At 44.3% G+C, this 21,686-nt stretch overlaps 1 protein-coding gene across 1 annotated transcript in view; it reads left to right on the forward strand.

The window, feature by feature from the left end:
• The window catches only part of riok2 (RIO kinase 2 (yeast)), a 75,621-nt gene that overhangs the window by 34,968 nt on the left and 18,967 nt on the right, over positions 1 to 21,686 (forward strand). Inside the window, exons 5-9 of the mRNA XM_085988076.1 lie at positions 4,604 to 4,692; positions 5,591 to 5,782; positions 11,273 to 11,365; positions 14,259 to 14,759; positions 19,405 to 19,501. Of these exons, the coding sequence (XP_085844202.1) occupies positions 4,604 to 4,692; positions 5,591 to 5,782; positions 11,273 to 11,365; positions 14,259 to 14,759; positions 19,405 to 19,501 (972 nt within the window). The remainder of the gene's footprint in view (positions 1 to 4,603; positions 4,693 to 5,590; positions 5,783 to 11,272; positions 11,366 to 14,258; positions 14,760 to 19,404; positions 19,502 to 21,686) is intronic.

The following is a 21,686-nucleotide window of genomic DNA, read 5'->3' on the forward strand; positions in this document are numbered from 1 at the left end:
GGGGGGAGAGAGAGCGACTGGGGGGGGAAGAGAGAGCGACTGGGGGGGGAGAGAGCGACTGGGGGGAAGGAAGAGGAAGGGGGGAGGAAGGGGAAGAGGGGAGAGGGAAAGAAGAGTGGGGAGGGGGGAAGAAGAGAGGGGAGGGGGAAGAAGGGGAGAGGGGGAAGAAGGAAGGGGGAGGGGGAAGAAGGAGGGGGGAGGGGGAGAAGATGGGGGAATGAGGGGGGAGGGGAAGAAGATGGGGGGAAGGAGGGGGAGGGGAGGGGAAGGGGGAAGAAGGAGGCGGGAAGGGGAAGAAGGAGGGGGGAGGGTGGAAGGAAGGGGGAGGGGGGGAAGAAGGGTGAGAAGGGGAGGGGGGAGAAGGGGAGGGGGGGGGGGAGGGGAGGGGGGAGGGGAGGAGGGGGGGAGAAGGGGAGGGGGGAGAAGGGGAGGGGGGGAGGGGAGGAGGGGAGGGGGGGGAAGGGGGAGGGAGGGGGAGAAGGGGAGGGGGGGAAGGGGGAGGGGGAAGAAGGGGTGAGGGGGGAAGAAGGGAGAAGAAGGGGGAGGGGAGAAGAAGGGGGGAGGGGGGATGAAGGGAGGGGGGGAGAAGGAGGGGGGAGCGGTGGAGGGGGGGAAGAAGGGGGAGCGGGGGAAGAAGGGGGAGGGGGGAAGAAGGGGAGGGGAGAAGGAGAGGGAGGGGGGGAAGAAGGGGGAGGGGGGCGCCCCGTCAGCCCGAGCCCCACGCCCCGCCCCGCCCCCGATCTCCCGAGGCTCGCCCCCCCCCCCCCCTCCCGAGGCTCCCCCCCCCCCCCCCCCCCCCCCCCGATCTCTCGAGCCCCGCCCCAGCCGGCTTCAAGAGCAGAGAGAGAGACACCGCCGCAAAACCTACGCGCGCGCTGACTCCTGGCCCACCCGCCTTTCCTAAGATGGCGGCGGTGGCGACGCTCGGCTCAGGCCCGCCCCCTCCAGCCTTCACAAAGATGGCGGCGATCGCGAGCCGCTTGTTGAGTGCGACGGGAGGCGCCTAGCTCTGGCGTGGCTGGGCAACAGAGGCCCAGTTTTACAGGCCTGGAAAAACGGTGAAAGGCAGGAAAATTCTAGATGTTAGAGAAAAGATTTACAAATTAATTAACTTTTTTAAAAAAACAATTTGTGTTTCAAAAGCAACTTTTTTTTTGCTGGAAATGTAGATTTGAAAAGAAACACGCAGAAAGTGGGGAAAAAGAAATGAACAGTTTGGAATCAAGATGGCGGCCACTCACCTCGGTTCAGAATGATAAGGCCCGCCCACACACGCACCGATTGGTCAACCGTCAGGTCACTGAACTGTAGGATTGGTCAATCGTCCTGTCACTCGACTGTAGGATGGCCCGCCCGCACACGCAATGAACCTGCCCCCGTGACGCAGCGAATTGGTCGACGGTTGGGTCGCTCGACTGTATGATTGGTCAACCTTCACGTCACTCAATGATAATGAGCGGAATTTTGAACGTTTTTTGGATACCGTTGGAACAATTTTTGTCCGACCAAAAAGTAAATACGCCTACAAGAGTCCTCTAATGATGAGCTTTCTTTTGATATAACACATGTGTAGGTACGCTCTATAACTTTTGATTGTATAGCCGGACAGAAAGACAGACAGAGAGACATACTGTTTTATATATATATATATATAGATATAGATTTGCTGGGTGGGTTACAACTTTACATTTCAAAACATAGAAAACTGTTACTTGCTCTAGTGGAGAAAAACACATGAACCTGTAGTTCCAGTTACATTTGTAGGTGACCCTTTGATGGGCCTTTTCATTATTCAAAGCCCTGTCACTTAACATACAGTATTAGTAAATTATATTGCAGCTGAGAGTCAACATGCAGTTCCATTGCAAAGCCACTGGATGTCGGTACAGGAATGTTTAAACCTTTATCACAGGTTATCAGTGTGAAGACCAAAAGTAGTAATGCTGTGCAATTTTATATAATTTAAATATTTCTCACTGAAAAGTCCTCATACTTGTGATTGTTCAATGGTGTATAACTGATCTTAAGCATATGGCAGTGATCTTGATAAATTGCATGTATTCAATTATATTGTTTTAAGAACATAAGAAATAGGAGTAGGCCATACGGCCCCTCGAGCCTGCTCCACCATTCAATAAGATCATGGCTGATCATCGACCTCAACTCCACTTTCCTACCCGATCTCCATATCCCTTGATTCCCCTAGAGTCCAAACATCTATCTATCTCAGCCTTGAATCTACTCAAAGACTCGGCATCCACAGCCCTCTAGGGCAGAGAATTCCAATGATTCACAACCCTCTGAGTGAAGAAATTCCTCTTCATCTCAGTCTTAAATGGCCAATCCCTTATCTTGAGACTATGCCCCCTAGTTCTAAACACTCCAGCCAAGGGACACAACCTCTCAGCATCTACCTTGTCAATCCCCTTCAGAATCTTGTGTTTCAATGAGATCACCTCTCTTCTAAACTCCAGAGAGTATAGGCCCATTCTATACAATCTCTCCTCATAGGACAGCCCTCTCATCCCAGGAATCAATCTAGTGAACCTTTGTTGCACCGCCTCCAAGGCAAGTATATCCTTCCTTAGATAAGGAGACCAAAACTGTGCACAGTACTCCAGGTGTGGTCTCACCAAGGCCCTGTACAATTGTAACAAGACTTCTTTACTCTTCTACTCCAACCCCCCTGCAATAAAGGCCAACATGCCATTTGCCTTCCTTATTGCTTGCTGTACCTGCACGCTAGCTTTCTGTGTTTCTTGCACGAGGACACCCAAATCTCTCTGAACACCAACATTTAAAAGTTTCTCACCATTTAAAAAATATTCTGTTTTTCTATTCTTCCTACCAAAGTGAATAACCTCACATTTCCCTACATTATACTCCATCTACCACCTTACTGCCCACTCACCTAGTCTATCTATATCCCTTTGCAGACTCTGTGTTCTCCTCACCGCTTACTGTCCCACCTAGCTTTGTATCGTCAGCAAACTTGGATAGATTACACTCGGTCCTTTCATCTAGGTCATTAATATAGATTGTAAATAGCTGAGGCCCCAACACTGATCCTTGTGGCACCCCACTAGTCACAGCCTGCCAACCTGAAAAAGGCCCGGTTATCCCTACTCTCTGTTTTCTGTCCGTTAACCAATCCTCAGTCCATGTTACTATATTACCCCCAACCCCATGAGCCCTTATCTTGTGGTAATAACCTTTATGTGGCACCTTATCGAATGCCTTTTGGAAATCCAAATATACTACATCCACTGGTTCCCCTTTATTTATCCTGCTAGTTATATCCTCAAAAAAACACTAATAAATTTGCCAAACACGATTTCCCTTTCATAAAACCATGTTGACTCTGCCTAATCATGTTATGATTTTCTAAGTGCCCTGAAACCACTTCCTTAACAATGGATTCCAGCATTTTCCTAACGACTGATGTCAGGCTAACTGGCCTGTAGTTCCCTGTTTTCTCTCTTCCTCCTTGAATAGTGATGTTAACATTTGTGACCTTCCAATCCGCTGGGACCGTTCTAGAACCTAGGGAATTTTGGAAGATCAAAACCAATGCATCCACTATCCAAGCAGCCACCTCCTTTAGAACCCTAGGATGTAGGCCATCGGGGCCAGGGGATTTGTCGGCTTTTACTCCAGTTAGTTTCTCTAGTACTTTTTCTCTACATACATTAATTACGTTAAGTTCCTCACCCTCATTAGACCCTTGGTTCCCCACCATTTTTGGTATGCTTTTTGTCTCTTCTACTGTGAAGACAGATACAAAATATTTGTTTAACATTTCTGCCATTTCCCCATAATAATTTCTCCTGTCTCAGCCTCTAAGGGACCCAACATTTACTTTTGCTACTCTCTTCCTTTTCACATACTTGTAGAAGCTCTTACAATCTGGTTTTTATATTTCTTACTAGTTTTCTCATTCTATTTTTCCCCCTTTTTATCAATTTTTTGATCATCCTTTGCTGGTTTCTGAAACTCTCCCAATCCTCAGACTTCCTACTATTCTTCAACATTATAAGCTTCTTCTTTCAATCGAATGCTATCCTTAACTTCTTTAAATAGCCATGGATGGATCACTTTGCCCGTGGAGTTTTTGTTTCTCAATGGAATGTATTTTTGTTGAGAAATATGAAATATTTCTTTAAATGCTAGCCACTGCTTATCTACTGCCATACTTTTTAATCTCTTTTTCCAATCTACCTTGGTCAACTCGCCCCTCATACCTATAAATTGGCTTTATTTAAGTTTAAGACTCTAGTTTTGGACTTGGGCAAGTCATTCTCAAACTTAACGTGAAATTCTATCATATGATCACTCTGCCCCAGAGGATCCTTTACTATGAGGTTGTTAATTAACCCTGTCTCATTACACAATACAAGATCTAAAATAGCCTGTTCCCTGGTTGATTCCAAGACATATTGTTCCAGGAAACTGTCCTGAATACATTCCATGAACTCGTCCTCCAGACTACCTTTGCCAATTTGATTTGTCCAGTATGTATGAAGATTAAAGTCCCCCACGATTATTGCATTACCTTTGTTACAAGCTCCTACTATTTCTTGATTAATATTTTATTTGTGTCAAGGCATTGTATGACCGAGGATTCCCTGTTCCCAAACCAGTGGACTTCAACAGACATGCAGTGGTCATGGAGCTCATAAATGGCTACCCCATGTGAGTATCCGCATTCTTTCAGAGCAAGCTCAATATTTTGTGCAAGAGTTTCTTTCAGATATTTTAGATGCCAGGTGGGGACTTTCACTCTGCAAAGCAGAGCTAGGGGCAGAGTAGTCTCTCTGTTACAAGGTCAGTCCCTCCATGTAAATTGTTAACAGTTGTTTGCCCTGTTATTATCTGAAAGGCTATTTTGTACAGATCTTACATTTTAATTCAGAAACTTGAGTCAAATAACTTATCTGTTTATGTAGCTGCAATCACAAGATCAGTCTGAGGATTTCCAGGGGGTTATAGTAACCTTTCGGTGTCATCCTGAAAGGTTCGGCTACAAGTAAACAGCTTCAAATTTCTCAGGAGACCCTGCCTTAAGTATACATCATTCCACAGAATGGAAATGCCATAAATAAATGTCAAATTCAATATTACAGCTGTAAGTCAGTTGTGCTTAATAACTTTTCTTAAGACCTTATTACATTCAAATATAGTTTATATATGACAATTCAAATCTGCATCTGCAAAAAAAATCACACTAGTTTAGACTCAATGAGGAGGTAAGTAGCAATTTTCAGTAACCATTCCAGAAGACTAGTTTTAATTTATTGAGTGCATTATCAAAGCCTTAAGCAACATGTACTGGCAGACTTGAAGTATTTTCACTATAATGCCATCATTCTGAGAGTCTGGTATTTTTTAAGTAACCATATCGAGAGAACATACAAGAATTTGCCTTAATTTGGGGTTTTTGCCACTTTGTAACACAAACTTGAAAACATTTTTTCTCTGACACTAAAAATTCCAATGTCTTTAAGCAAAAACAGACCAAGTAGAATGAAAATTTTTGTATTTAAAAAGTTCTTAAATCACCAAAATATTAAATTTATTCATTTTTGCTTAGGAACCAAGTTCGCCAGCTTGATGATCCTGCAGCAACTTATAATGAGTTAATGGATCTTATTGTGAAGCTTGCTAATCATGGTTTAATTCACGGTGACTTCAATGAATTTAACTTGATGTTGGATGATGAGGATCATATTACAATGATTGATTTTCCACAGATGGTATCTACATCTCACCTAAATGCTGAATGGTAAGTACAAAATCAAAAAGTGGAATTTTGTGGTTTTTATTTTTCCTTTTTATATTAGGTGGTGTAATTTACTGCAAATTTGGAGTGGATGCTATGCTGTTTCTCGCACACATAATTTAACACCAATGTTCTGACTTGCATTCTGCTGCTTATTAAGTCATTAGCAATTACTTCTGCCCTCCTACAGAGGCACATTGTCAAAGTAACACTTGCCTTCCAGTTTTTCTTTGAATTAATAGATGCACGCGACCCTTTGATTTTTGTATAAAGTTGGTAGTATCTGTATGAATTGATTTTGATCTTGGTCCAGTGGGGAAACCATGACTGACAAAAACTGGCCTATATGAAAAATATACACAACATAGGACAAGAAAGTCTTGTCAGCATGCGAAAAGATAGATTAATGTTTTGGGTGGACATCCATTTGTCAGATGTTCTGATGAAGGGTCTCCATCCAAAATGTGTTTTTTTTTGTTTTAGATGGGCGCGGACCAATGTTTGCACCTGGGCAGGGCCAGGACTGATGTCCTAGGGGGAGTGTTTGCTAGTGCTTTGGGGGAGGATTTAATCTAAAATGGCAGGGGGGACAGAGGAAAGGGAAACGAGGATAAAAGCAAAAGATAGGAAGGAGAAAAACAAAAGTGGCAGTCAGAGAAATCAACGGTTTAAATCAAACATGGCCACAGTAAATAATAATTCTAATAGGTCTAAGAGCGTTAAAAAAACAAGCCTGAAGGCTTTGGCCTAGAAATTCAGTGCCCTTAGCACCGATTTTGCGGCGCTAGAGGGCCTAGCGCTGCAATTGGCGCCGGTTCCTAAATTGCCTGGGGCCCTTCCGCGGCGGTAGACCGGTAGCGCTGCGCCGGCACCGATGACGTCATCGGTGTGCGCAGCGTCCCGGTTGCCGTGGTAACCCGGCCCCAAGCCGAAATTCAGTTGCGCCCGCCTCGCCCGTGGCAGGCGCAACTAAGACTCTGGCAACAGAGTCTTCCCCCAGTGTGCGCCGGCGCATAAAGGTGGAGCGGCGGCCGGCCGCGTTCCCGGCGGCTGCCTGCCCGCACCTCCCTTCCCGGACTCCTGCATTCCCCCCCGCGGCCCTGATCAGTGTCTCATGCGAGCCCGGCACTTCCCCGAGGTGCCGGGCTCAGATGTCGGGTCAATCCGCCGGACAGTTGTCGGCTGCAGGCAGCTCCTCCTTAACAGGAGGAGGAGGCCTGCAGTTCCCCCGCCTGCCGCACCGCATCGGGTGCCGCAGCGGGGGATTAGCGCCGGGAAACCCAAGTTCACGCCCGTTTTGAGGTGCTAAAGGAGGGTTTTAGCGCCCGCCGCCGTCTGGGCCCGGCGCACCCGAATTTTCGTCGGGCGCTGCTGCATTACCGCTGGCGCAAACTTTCTGGCGCTACAGCCCTGGCAAGACCAGAACCCAATTTCTAGGCCTTTGTGTCTTAATGCGAGGAGCATTCGTAATAAGGTGGATGAATTAGCTGAGCAAATAGAGGTAAACGAATATGATTCGATTGGGATTACGGAAATATGGCTCCAGGGTGGCCAAGGCTGGGAACTCAACATCCAGGGGTATTCAATATTCAGGAAAGATAGGCAAAAAGGAAAGGGAGGTGGGGTAGCATTGCTGGTTAAAGAAGGGATTAACACAATTGTAAGGAAGGATATCAGCTCTGATGATGTGGAATCTGTATGGGTAGAACTAAGAAATACCATGGGGCAGAAAACGTTAGTGGGAGTGGTATATAGACCTCCAAACAGTAATGCGGAGGTTGGGGATGGCATTAAAAGGGAAATTAGAGAAGCGTGCAATAAGGGCACAGCAGTCACCATGGGTGACTTTAATCTACATCTAGATTGGGCTAACCAAATTAGTAACAATACTGTGGAGGAGGAATTCCTGGAGTGTTTACGGGGTGGTTTCCTGGACCAATATGTCGAGGAACCAACCAGAGATCAGGCCATCTTAGACTGGGTATTATGTAACGAGAAAGGATTAATTAGCAATCTTGTTGTACGAGGCCCCTTGGGTCAGAGTGATCATAATATGATCGAATTCTTCATTAAGATGGAGAATGAAGTAGTCGACTCAGAGACTAGGGTCCTAAATTTAAATAAAGGAAACTACGATGGTCTGAGGCGCGAGTTGGGTAGGATTGATTGGGGAATGTTACTCAAAGGGTTGACGGTGGATAGGCAATGGCAAACATTCAAAGACCGCATGGATGAACTGCAGAATTTGTTCATCCTAGTTTGGCATAAAAATAAAATAAAAATGGTGACTCAACCGTGGCTAACAAGGGAAATTAGGGATAGCATAAGATCCAAGGAGAGGACATATAAATTGGCCAGAAAAAGCAGTAAACCTGAGGATTGGGAGCAGTTTAGGATTCAACAAAGGAGGACAAAAGGATTAATTAAGAAAGGGAAAATAGAATATGAGAGTAAGCTTGCAGGGAACATAAAAACTGACTGTAAATGCTTTTATAGATATGTGAAGAGAAAAAGATTGGTGAAGTCAAGCGTAGGTCCCTTGCAGTCAGAATCAGGGGAATTTATAATGGGGAACAAAGAAATGGCAGACCAATTATTAAATACATATTTTGGTTCTGTCTTCACAAAGGAGGACACAAATAACCTCCCAGAGATGTCAGGGCACATAGGGTCTGATGAAAGGGAGGAACTGAAAGAAATCAGTATTTGTAGGGAAATGGTGTTAGGGAAATTGATGGGTTTGAAGGCCGATAAATCCCCAGGGCCTGATAATCTACATCCTAGGGTACTTAAGGAAGTGGCCCTAGAAATAGTTGATGCTTTGCTGATCATCTTCCAGCATTCGATGGAATCTGGAACAGTACCCATGGATTGGAGGGTAGCTAATGTTACCCCACTATTCAAAAAAGGTGGTAGAGAGAAAACAGGGAATTACAGACCGGTAAGCCTGACCGGTAGTGGGGAAAATGCTAGAGTCCATTATAAAAGATGTCACTTGGAAAACAGTGACGGGATCGGACAAAGAACATGGATTTACAAAAGATAAATCGTGCTTGACTAATCTACTGGGATTTTTTGAGGATGTAACTGATAAAATAGATAAGGGTGAACCAGTGGATGTGGTGTATTTGGACTTTCAGAAGGCTTTCGATAAGGTCCCGCATAAGAGATTAGCGTGTAAAGTTAAGGCACATGGGATTGGGGGCAAGGTATTGACTTGGATAGAGAACTGGTTGGCAGACAGAAAGCAAAAAGTTGGAATAAACGGCTCTTTTTCCAAGTGGCAGGCAGTGACTAGTGGGGTACCGCAGGGATCGGTCCTTGGACCCCAGCTATTCACAATATATATTAATGATGATCTAGACAAGGGAACTAGATGTAATATCTCCAAATTTGCAGACGACACAAAGCTGGGTGGGCGTGTGTGCTGTGAGGAGGATGCTGAGAAACTCCAGGATGATTTGGACAGGTTGGGTGATTGGGCAAAAGCATGGCAGATGCAATATAACGTGGATAAATGTGAGGTTATCCACTTTGGTGGCAAAAACAGGAAGGCAGATTGTTATCTGAATGGCAATAGATTGGGAGAAGGGGAAGTGCAACGAGACCTGGGTGTCCTTGTGCACCAGTCACTGAAGGTAAGCATGCAGGTGCAGCAGGCGGTTAAGAAGGCAAATGGTATGTTGGCCTTCGTAGCGAGAGGGTTTGAGGACAGGAGCAAGGATGTCTTGCTGCAGTTGTACAGGGCCTTGGTGAGACCACATCTTGAGTATTGTGTGCAGTTTTGGTTGCCTTATCTGAGGAAGGATGTTCTTGCCATGGAAGGAGTTCAGCGAAGATTCACCAGGCTGATACCTGGGATGGCAGGAATGACGTATGAGGAGAGATTGGGACGATTGGGCTTGTACTCGCTGGCGTTTAGAAGAATGAGAGGGGATCTCATTGAAGCTTATAAAATTCTGACAGGACTGGACAGACTAGATGCAGGAAGGATGTTCCCAATGGTCGGGGAGTCCAGAGCCAGGGGTCACAGTGCAAGGATAAGGGGTAAGCCATTTAGGACAGAGATGAGGAGGAATTTCTTCACCCAGAGAGTGGTGAACCTGTGGAATTCTCTACCACAGAAGGCAGTAGAGGCCAATACATTAAATATATTCAAGAAGGAGTTGGACATATTTCACAGAAATCACAGAAACCCCACAGTGCAGATAGAGGCCATTTCGGCCCATCGAGCCTGCACCGACACATATCCCACCCGATCCCCGTAACCCCTACACCAACACATATCCCACCCTATCCCCGTAACCCCACGTATTTAATCCCCCTAACACTAAGGGTCAATTTATCATAGCCAATCAACCTAACCCGCACATCTTTGGACTGTGGGAGGAAACCGGAGCACCCGGAGGAAACCCACGCAAACACGGGGAGAATGTGCAAACTCCACACAGACAGTCACCCGAGGCCGGATTCGAACCCGGGTCCCTGGCACTGTGAGGCAACAGTGCTAACCACTATGCCACCGTCTTAAGGCTAAAGGGATCAAGGGGTATGAGGAGAAAGCAGGGACCGGGTACTGAATTTGGATGATCAGCCATGATCGCATTGAATGGCGGAGCAGGCTCGAGGGGCCAAATGGCCTACTCCTGCTCCTATCTTCTATGTTTTCCCCCCTCCCCCCATTAATTTTAAATTTGGTTTGTGGCCCATTGAAAGTTTTGCACATGCGCAAAATTTCACATTATAAAAACCGGTCCCAGGCTGCGCGGGACCGGCAGAATGCTGCGCAGCTTAGAGGGAATGTTGTCGCGCACCCGTTCTGTACCTTCTGCTTTTATTTCAAACTTCCAGAATCTGCAGTTTCTCTTTTTTTCTCTATTGAGACGAAGCGTTTCTAGTGCTTTCTCAAGGTGGCTGGAGCAAATAATGCTATAACATGGTAGGACACACACACGTGCTCTCAATTTCCTGCATGATTAATTCTTAATGGCAGTCTGTGGCAGGCACTTGGCAGAGCAAGATGCATTCCAAGAGGAAGGAAGGACTGGCGTTGAAAGAGAGGAGAAAAGAATCGATCATCCAATTTTGCTTACCTAGCATTTAGTTACAGTCCAAGTGGCTTTCTTGCCTTCAAGTGCATTTGGGTGAGGGCGGGGTGTGAGAAGGACACTGATAATTAAAATTTAAAAGTCAGAAAAAAACGACAATCAGAAAATAAAGATGATTTGGTAGTTTTCAGTATACTATCCAGAAATTTGGTTTGTGTTAAACATGAATGAATCTTTTCACAGTATTGGCCCCCATAAAGATAGATCATAAGTTATTATTGAAAGTAACATTTTCATTTCTACATAGCAAAAAGTGAATTTTTAATTGTGTTTTTAAAAAAATGGATGAAAAACTACGGGAAGATTTTTGGGAAAACATTGTTTAAAAACTGGCTTTGCACTGCTCTGAAAAATGTCTATCGGTAAACTGGTCTATCTTTTTCAGGTATTTTGATAGAGATGTCAAATGTATCCGTGATTTTTTTATCAGACGCTTTAGCTATGAAAGTGAGCTTTATCCAACATTCAAGGACATCAGGTTAGCAACACTTTTATAAATTGATAACTTCTTGTGGAATTTAATATTTTAGATTTGTGGTGATCCTTTGTGTAAATTAATAACTCCATTATACGTACTTTAGACTTCTGTTGCGGTTGTATGTTCAAAAGTTGTCGTCATCTGCCCACCAATAATGCAGTTTTGCAATATACAGCCCATTTTATTAATTTATTTAAAGTGAATATGATCTTAAGCCTGAAACTCAGTGTGACCAAGTCAAGAGAATCCAGTATGGCAGCAGTTGTCAAGGTATAATATTTTCTTCAGTTAACTGGATCACCTTAATATTGGCAGCCCAGATTAGGCTTATGCAATCCTTTAGTATTCTTAACTAATTTTTTACACTTCTTTCATGAAGATGTTGATATTTTTTCTTTGGTATAGTTGTATAGGCACTAGCAGCCAAGTGTGAGCCTAGATAATGTTGACTGGCTATTCGACTATAGTGGGCATCACAACCAAACCCCATCCTGTTCTCTGACGTCTGAACGATTTTAGTGGGATGCTATCTATTTTCTCTTCTTCCTTTCCCCTAAATTCTGCACTGATGCTAATTTAAGTATCCTAGTTGCTCTACTGGGTGATGCCAGCCAACTCGGTACAGACCAGGAATTTAACCTGGGATGTCCTGGTTTAGTAGGATTCTAAATTGCTGACAACAACTATGATGTCTCCCCAGTTGTTCAGCTCTAATAAAACTAAAATTATTCCCAGCTTCCACATACCCATTATAATAGACTTTTTTCACTATATTACATTTGCTAAAGTTGTACTTGAACTGAGTCTAGTGACAACTGCATTTTATGCTTCTGTTCTGCCAGTGACATAACCGGATGATGCTCGTGGTTAGATTTTTAGATATTAGTTTATGATTTTACATTTCAAAGTCACAAATTACACCCTGTGTGACTGTGACCATGGTAAACTATCCCTTCTCATCCTTCTCAACCTGTCTGCAGCCTTTGACACAGTTGACCACACCATCCTCCTCCAACGCCTCTCCTCTATCATCCAGCTGGATGGGCCTGCCTTCGCCTGGTTCCATTCTTATCTATTCAGTCATAGCCAGAGAATCGCCTGCAATGGCTTATCTTCCCACTCCTGCAACATTACTTCTCTAGTCCCCCCCAAGGATCTATCCTCGGCCCGCTCCTACTTCTCCTCTACATGCTGCCCCTTGGCAATGTCATCTGAAAAACGTCAGGTTCCACATGTACGCTGGCAATACCCAGCCCTGCCTCACCACCACCTCTCTCGACCCCCTTCACTGTCTCTGGTTTGTCACATTGCTTGTCCAACATCAAGTACTGGATGAGCAGAAATTTCCTCTAACTAAATACAGGAAACTTTGGTTTATCCGGAGGTTAACTGTCCGGAATGCTCGAGCCACCGGCAAAATTCAGGAGTCGGTTCAGTAAGTTTTTTTTTCTTTTCGTTGCTTTTTTTTCAATAGTCAGGCTCTGCAAGGTCTAGCTAAAGCTGTTGCTTAGCTACAGAGACGCTTGCAAGCTACGACCGACTGTTTAGAAGCTGTTGCTAAGCAACAGGGTTTGTTGCTAGATACGGAGCTCAAAAGCTTCCGTATGTTTTAACATTAGTGCTGGTTTGTCCGGCAGTTTTGATGGGAAGGCAACAGATCGGTTCTGTCGGTGCCGGATATCACAAAGTTTCCTGTATTGGGAAGACTGAAGCCATTGTCTTTAGTCCCCGCCACAATCTCCATTCGCTAGCCATCATCTCCCCGGCAACAGTCTGAGGCTGAACCAGACCATTCGCAACCTTGGTGTTCGTATTTGACCCCGAGGTGAGCTTCCGACCACATAGCCGCTCCGACCAAATATCTGCTCCATCACCAAGACTGCCTAATTCCACCTCCGTAACATCGTCCAACTCCGCCCCGCCTCCGCTCATCTGCTGCTGAAACCCTCCTCTGTGCCTTTGTTACCTCTAGACTGGACTATTCCAACACTCTCCTGGCTGGCCTCCCATCTTCCACCCTCTGTAAACTTGAGCTCATCCAAAACTCTGCTGCCTGTATCCTAACTCTCACCAAATCCCATTCACCCATGATCCCTGTGTTCGCTGACCTACATTGGCTCCTGGTCCGGTAACACCTCAATTTTAAAATTCTCATCCTTGTTTTCAAATCCCTCCATGGCCTCGCCCCTCCCTATATCTGTAACCTCTTCCAGCTCTACAACACTCAGATCTCTGCACTCCTCCAATTCTGGGTTCTTGTGAACCCTTTTTTTTTTTAAATCACTCCACCATTGACGGCCATGCCTTCAGCTGCTGAAGCCCTGAGCGCTGGAATTCTCTCTTTAAACCTCTCTACCTCACTCTCCTTTAAGATGCTCTAATATCTCCTTATGTGGTTCGGTGTCCAGTTGTGCTTGATAATGCTCCTGTGAAGCACCTTGGGATGTTTTACTATGTTAAAGGCGCTATATAAATGCAAGTGTTGTTGTTGACAACATGTAACTGTAGAGTGCTTACAGCTCTGAGTTTGTCAATGACTTCAAAACAAGAAAGAAATTAGACTAAAACAGTAATTGGGCTTAAATAATTTATTGAATAAGATTGACTAAAAAAATGACTCAGAATTATGCATTAATGAAATTGTTTCTCTTGGTCTCGCCCACTCTTCATTGAAAACCATTTAATGCATTTGTCTCGAGCTGGTGCTTATACAAAGTTACGATACAGGCAGGAACCCTTAAGTTTTGAGTGCATTCACTCTTATTTCATTCTTCTGCTGTAATGCTTCTCTCCTCTTCATCTTTTATTCCCCCTTACTTTGCAACAGGAAACTTTAGTATTGCTACATGTATTCCTTTTTTTATTATCTGGATTCATTCTCCATCTTTTTTAGGAAGGAGTCTTCACTGGATGTGGAGATAGCAGTTAGCGGTTACACTAAAGAGCTCCAAGAAGATGCTGAGCTGCTACATGCTCCAGGCCCTGAAGAGGAAGGTGATGAGCCTGGATTTCCAGAAGATGATTTAGATGATAAATTTTCAAATAAAACAGCTGAAAGCAAGGATTTGCTTCCTGAAAATGAAACTGATTCTGTAGTGTTTCCTACTTCTAATTGCAAAATGGATGAAAAAATATATAAGGAAGCTGCTGAGAACAATGAAATTGAAAATATTGATCTGGCCAAACTGAAAATAAATGTAGAAGAAGTTGGAAGGCAATGTACTGAAGCAGTTGGTGCTGTTGAATTCTCTGGAGATGTTACAGAACATAATCCTGAACATGCCACTGAAACAGTGCACCAGATAGGCCAGAGTGATGAGGCTCCAAGAGGTGAAGATGAATGCCCAAACTTAGTTGATCTGTCCACTCAAAACAAGGAATTTAGACCTTTCAGGTACCAATTCAGCAATGTCTAACCTGCCATACATGTCTTGTATCTTGCTTGCTTTGCAGGTTTGGGAGCAGTTAGTGCATTGAACCCAGGTGATAGACTTTTTCCTTTTTATCGCTGGCATCCAATGTGATATGCAGACCAATTTCCAGATCAGTCTATGGAGCAGCTGTGCAATGCACTCATAAACTGCATCATTGAAGTGGTCCATGTAGTCTCTTGCATAAAACAGGAGATTGGAATTGATGAGCCCTTTGAGGGGGGAATGATTATTATAATCAATACATTCTACTGTATTTTGCAGGTTGTTTTTGAAATTGTAGGGGGGAAGAAAATATTTTATATTGAAATTATTTTCATCAACCCATATATCTGGCAGGAATCACTGGATCGTGATCACAACCAGGAACTTTTGTTTTGTTAACTCCTCCACCATGTCCATGAAGACCAACTATAGCACCCCTATTGATGAGATCAGGCATTCAACCTGGAATCTTGTGGTCTTTATGGGTAGTGAGTGACCTTCAACACTAGGTCATATGTGCAGTTTTCTCTTTTTTTAATTGAGAAAATAATGGAAAATGGTTGCATGTGTCAGTTAATCCTCCTGCATACTTCATGTTCAGCTATTAACATTGCTGATTTCACAGTAGACAAGTGATTTTTCCGACTTTTCTGTGTGAGGAATACAAATACTGTATTGACATACTCCTATAGACGCTCTTACTTCTGAAAAATTGCATCAGTACCTTTTTGAGTTGATAGAATTGCAGAAAGTGTTTATTTTTAATCTGTATACAACAATAGAAGTAGCATGTTTGTAGGTCAACAAATAGAGCAGAAATAAAGAATACAGAATTCTCAAGACATTGGCCCCGATTTTCGGGCAGCTGTCGGGCGGCTTTTCATGCGGCCGTGGTACGAAAATCGCGGAAAAAGCGGGTCGGGACCCCCCCCCCCCCCCGCCTGATTCCCCGCCCCGTCCGACTTTCGGACCGCCGTTTCCACGCGCCCCGCTTCAGTCCCGCCCGCCGCTGGCGGGACTGCTCGTCTGAGCACTAATCACCAATGATCACCTTGTTAAGGAAGATTTTCCCGTGTCGTTGCAACTTTGGGGCTTTCCCCACCTGAAACCCGCCTGCGGGGAACCCCGCCGATGAGAGCTGGCGTGAAAACAGCTGGCTTGCTTGCTTGCAGCAGCAGGTCGCTGAGGGCTGAAGAGATTTAAAGAGGCAGCATTTGCAGGCTGCAGGACCTTGTTGATCAAGGCTTGGGGGAACTATTTGAAGCCTTAGGAGCAGCTGCAGAAAGTTGGAGCCTCACACACTTCTTCAGTGTGAGCTCCTGGGAAGCCCCTCTCACCACCCTAACTCAGGACCTCCTCAACCGAGGCATCTGCTAGAAGCATGGGAGGCCTTTGGCACCTTCCCTTCCTGGCATTAGAGGATCTCCAACAGCAGAGGTGACAGCAGCAGAACCAGGAACAGCAGGATGATTACCAGGAGCACCAGGCTGCTGCTCACTCACCTGAAGCTGCACAAGCCAGAAGTGGCTTGAGAGCACATTGCTGTGCTTTAGGGGGCCAGTGGGACCCGTTCCTGCACTGGCAGTCCTACTCAGAAGGACTTCCATGAAGATCTGGTTTCTCTGTTCAACAGATGGCCAACGCTCCTCAAGAGATGTCATTCTCTTATGAGCACTCACCATGTTTTGCGTATGCTGGCGAGTTATCTCCTCCATGGAGGTTGCCAACCTTTCCATGGTGCTGCGTTCATGCACCAATGACTCCACAAAGGCTCTGCTCATGGTCGCTATGGACTCCTCCATTCGCTCCACACTCGCAGCGACCCTGGAGACAAAACCTGCCAGAGACTCCTGCTTCTCTTGCGGATGGACCCAGAGGCAGAGGGTCGTTATGCAGCACAGCTGAGCTGAGCTGGCAGAGTCCTGCGCCCTCCGACGAGGACTCCACTGCTGTCCCTGTCTCCAGAATCTGCTGAGGCTCACTTGTGAGATGTGAAACACCAGGTGACAGCACTACTCTATGTCCCGAAGGTCCCCCCGAGGTGTGAGTGTCTGCGCTGGTGCTGGGTGCGCTTACTTCTGCTGATGCTGCGCCCTCAGAGGTTGGAGCTTCCTCTGAGGAGTGTGGCTGCACAGCCTCTTCCTCCTCCACAGTGAGGACGGGGGCTCTGGATGGTACTGTGGGGGAGTAAAGGAAGGAGTTCGAGATGCAATGCCAAGGTTCTTCTGGTGACTCCCAGCGAGTTGGCATCTGCTGACACCTGCATCCATGCAGCATTGGTCTCAGTGGGAGGCCTCTTCCTCCCTGACCTAGGGAAGAGGACCTCCCTGTGGGCCCTAACCCCATCCAATAATGCCTGCAGTGAAGCCTCGTCAAATTTGAAGGCAGCTCGGCCTCTGCCGCTGGCAGCAGCTGGTGCAGGCTCCTCTGCCATTGTGTAAGAGTGGTTGAGAAGCCTGCAGAGGTGGAGAAGCTTGCTGGGCACTTTGAAAGCACCACGAATGATGACATCATAGTGGGGATTTCTGACTCGAATTGGACAATTAGCAAGGCTTCCCACATGCTGGGAATTAATTGGCCACGAGGGAAAATTGCGTGGAGCTGGCTGACACTTTTTTTTAATGTGTGTCAGAAACCCCACATTCGGGGAAATCCGACCATTCCCCACACAAGCCGAAAATCGGGGCCATTGTATTTGCAGTGCACACTATCCCAGCCACAAGGCTGACAGAAATTTAATACCTTACAAATTCCCTAGGAGGATCTTGCAATTTGAAATGCAGTTTTATGGGAACCGATAAGACAGATGAGTACCATGTAAGGAGGAATTTATTCAAATTGTGAAGGACTCATTTCTACAAGAGTATGTTAAAGAACCCACAGGGAGTAATACAATATTGGATTTTATTCTAACAAAATTGTGAAAGGCATTAAGTAGAAAGACAAAATGCATTTTTGAATGTTCAGGAAAGGAACAGAATAAGGAGATCCATAAAGGTAGGCTGAGTAATGCCATGAAACTGAGGGCTAGAGAGGGGTCACGAAGAAAACCTAGCTAGAAACATGAAGCAGAACATTAAAGAATTCAGGTGTGTCAGGAGTAAACAAAGGGTGCAAAGAGGCATTGGCTCACTAAAAATGACAGTGGGTAAGTTGTGTCTGAAGATAGAGAAATGGACTCTGGCCAGATCCCAGGGGATTGGAAAATAACAAATGTGACTCCCCATCCTCCAAAAGGGGTGAGGGATGAACCATCAAATTATAGACCTGTAAGACTTGCTTCCATTGTTGGTAAAGTGTTTGGAAGTATTATGAGGGATAATTTAAGGGCAATGAGCTAATGCAAGACAGTGTGCATGCTTTTAAAAGTGAGATCATGCTTAACTAATTAATTTATTGGATTTCTTTGAGAAGATGAAAGACCTAGTAATAAGGGAGAGATTGTAGATGTTAGCTACCTGGATTTAAGGAAAGTATTTGATGCTGTTCCACATAATTGGCTACTACATTAGGTCCAAGCCATGGGCTAGATGTTGAAATGGCTGGTCAGTAGTCAGCAACAAGTAGTAGTGAATGGCCAGTTACCAGTGGAGTGCCACAGGATTCAGTGTTGGAGCTGCTACTTACCATTTTTATAAATAATTTGGAGGAAGAGATTGTGTCCCAATTTGTAGACCATACCAAACTGAAAGCCATGGCAAATGATTAATATCAATGCCTATAGATTCAAAAGGATCTTGGTGAGCTTGATCAGTGGGCGGAGAAATAGTAGATGCAGTTTAATACAGGGAAATGCAAGCTTATGAGATTTGGTGGAGAGAAGATTGATGTGGATAATGTGTTAAATGGGAATGCACTTGACGATTGGAGCAGGAGATAGATCTTGAGGGTCACTAAAACCTTCTGCACAATGTTCCCAAGTTTAAAAAAAAAAAAATGTTGGGACGCATAGCGAGTATAACCTAAATCCAGAGAGTTTGTGTTAAAACTGTATTTGTCCTTCATTATACCACATTTAGTGTACTGTGTGCGCCTTTGTGTCTTTTTCTTTCAAAAGGGATATTTAGTTATTGGAGGGCGTACAGAGAAGGGCACAGTTAATCCCAGAATGACGTATGAGGAAAGATTGACTAGCCTGGTCTTTTCTCTCTCAATGAGAGGATGTGATAAAAGATTTGGAGAAATTTGATTCAAGTATGCTTTTCTGCCATGTACAGAATTTAATCATAAGGGGGTCATAATTACAAATTAAGGACAACCAAAAGAAAATAGGAAATGCAGGAGAACCTTTTCTACTAAATGGGTGGTAAGTATGTGGAATAGATTACCGGCAAAGGTGGTGGAACGAGAAACCTTAATGGGTTTCAAGAGGAAAGAGACAGATTGTTGTCAGCAAATGGGATTCACGGTTATTCGAAATGCACCAAGGGAATACTGGATAGGTGAGCTACATGGACTGAAGGTCTTGCCTGAACTTGTTACTGTGTTTTAGTGCATTGTGTCTTATTCATCTACAGTAGATCCTATAATATACTTTCATGGTTTATTGATGTATCTGTTTCATGGAATGTAGTTAATTTGTTGCAAGTTTCAATGATTGTAAATGCTTTTTCCATTCTGTAGGGATGAACTAAGCTTGATGCACACTAATGAGCACAGACAAAGGACCACCAGTGAGAGTTCTGTAGGCAGCTTGCTGAGCACTTCAACAATCCCACCGGTAAGTTTGTATTCACAGATCCCTTTCCTAATTTTTGTTTTGCGTTGGTAGTAGTCTACATTAATTGGCCCTTCTTACAGAACCTATATAGCTTTCAAGTGTTCTAGCTCCATATCATTTCTCTGTCTTGCTGTATGTTTTAATAGCTGAAGCGCGCACACGATTGTTCAATATTTTCAACAAGATGTCAATGTATTGTCCTTTAGGCTTCAAAGCACAACTTTTCCCAGCTGAATGATAGATTAGCAGGTGGTCTGCTCCGACAGTGACACTCTGTATTCACTGTCTTGGAGATGAACATGAGTGATTTGGATACCAACTACCACTAGGGTACTCTGCTGCTTATTCTCCCTGAGCTACCTGAAATTGGTAGCTCACTACAAAAGTTTCAGACATGAACTCCATAATGCAGTGTTGGCATACCAACTCAATACTTGCAAATGAAGTTTAGGATTTACCTATTAACTGAATCTGACGTAACAAAAATATAATATGTCAGCTATAATAAAGCAGGGCGTAGTTTAATCTGAATGTGTCTCTTTTTTTTAATCTAATGTTTGCATGCACTTCCTGTCATCTATTTCCATTATAGCTTCCTAAATCCAAATTTCTAATGAAAACTATCTATGTAAACTTGACATGCTATTACTACGCTAGCACTGCAACACCATCACTGGTAGGAATGTGTAATTACAGTGTGACAAGCTTACTCAGTAGATTCCATTATGAATGTAGACATAAAAATTTATAACAGAAACATACAAAATTGAGGGCAGAATGTATGATTTTAAAATAATAGTGAATGACGTGTGTTTCTTGGTCCAATTATCCCCTGCCTGCTAACCCCACTTCACCTGAAAACTGCACTTCATCTTGTCCCTGTGTGCAATGCCAGAGGAAATTGACTAGTTAAGATAAATGTATATTAATGTATAGGTTATATTGTCAGCTGAAGTTTTTATTCTTGATTTAAAAACAAAAGTAAAATCAATGTGATTTGAATGATGTCTGTTTTGTATGGGAAAACTTTATCTATATGAGAGTCTAAATACAGATACCAATATTAGCTGTAATGTTTTATTGAAATGCTAGTATTGTTTGGGACAGAATTCAGTATGTAAATCCTGAGCTTCAGTAACACGACCTGGATTCATACTAACATTCCTGTCAACCATCCACAAACTAAGTTTCCACAATTTTAGCTTGCATAAAGGAATTGACGTACATGCTTAGTAGATTCATTCTGTTCCACTTTTAAAAGAAATGGCCACTAAATGTTATGCTAAGTCACTTGAAACTTGAATCAATGAATGTTAAAGAATCATTTCATGGCTGTGGCCAAGAGCATTGTTAAAACAACAAAAACAAGAATATGCTGGGCCAAAAATTTCCCCAGCATAACTGCCAGGCAAGTTGTTAAAATGGGGTGGGATTTCACCTCCCACTGTTTAAGAACATAACATAAGAAATAGGAGCAGGAATAGGCCACTTGGCCCCTCAAGCCTGCTCCGCCATTCAATAACATCATGGCTGATCTTGAGCTCAAAGCCACCTCCCTGCCTGCTCCCCATATCCCTTCACTCCCTTATCTTGCAAAAATCTGTCTATCTCCACCTTAAATGTATTTAATGACCCAGCCTCCACAGCTCTCTGGGGCAGAGAATTAATGAAGGACTCCAGCATTTTCCCAACGACAGATGTTAGGCTAACTGGTCTATAGTTTCCTGCTTTCTGTCTCCCTCCTTTCTTAAATAGGGGTGTTACATAGCGGTTTTCCAATCCCTTGGGACCTCTCCAGAGTCCAGGGAATTTTGGTATACTGCAACCAATGCATCCACTATCCCCGTAGCCACTTCTTTAAGACCCTGGGGAGGAAGCCAGGAGGTTCATGTGGGGAGGGGAGGAGGCGAACAGATCAAGGGCGCATGTCTGAGAGTTCTTGAAGGAGAAAAATCCATGGTCAAGATTAAGGTCAATCAGTCCAGTTAGATTTGTGAAGCAAGCCTAGCACAGCAAGGGGAAAGCTGACTAATCTAAAGCTTAGAACCAGGAAGAAAAGTTGAGCCTGCCCACTAAGGTGGGACAGTGTGGCTTAGTTTATTTTTCTGATTCACAAGGGCGGGTTTGAAATTAACTTAAGTGAAGTAAATGTGTTTTTGCTTATGACTGTCTGCCTTTACATTCA

The sequence above is a fragment of the Somniosus microcephalus genome, chromosome 1, assembly GCF_052327205.1.
Source record: "Somniosus microcephalus isolate GS21.2 chromosome 1, FLI_Smic_1.0, whole genome shotgun sequence".
Taxonomy (NCBI): Eukaryota; Metazoa; Chordata; class Chondrichthyes; order Squaliformes; family Somniosidae; genus Somniosus; species Somniosus microcephalus.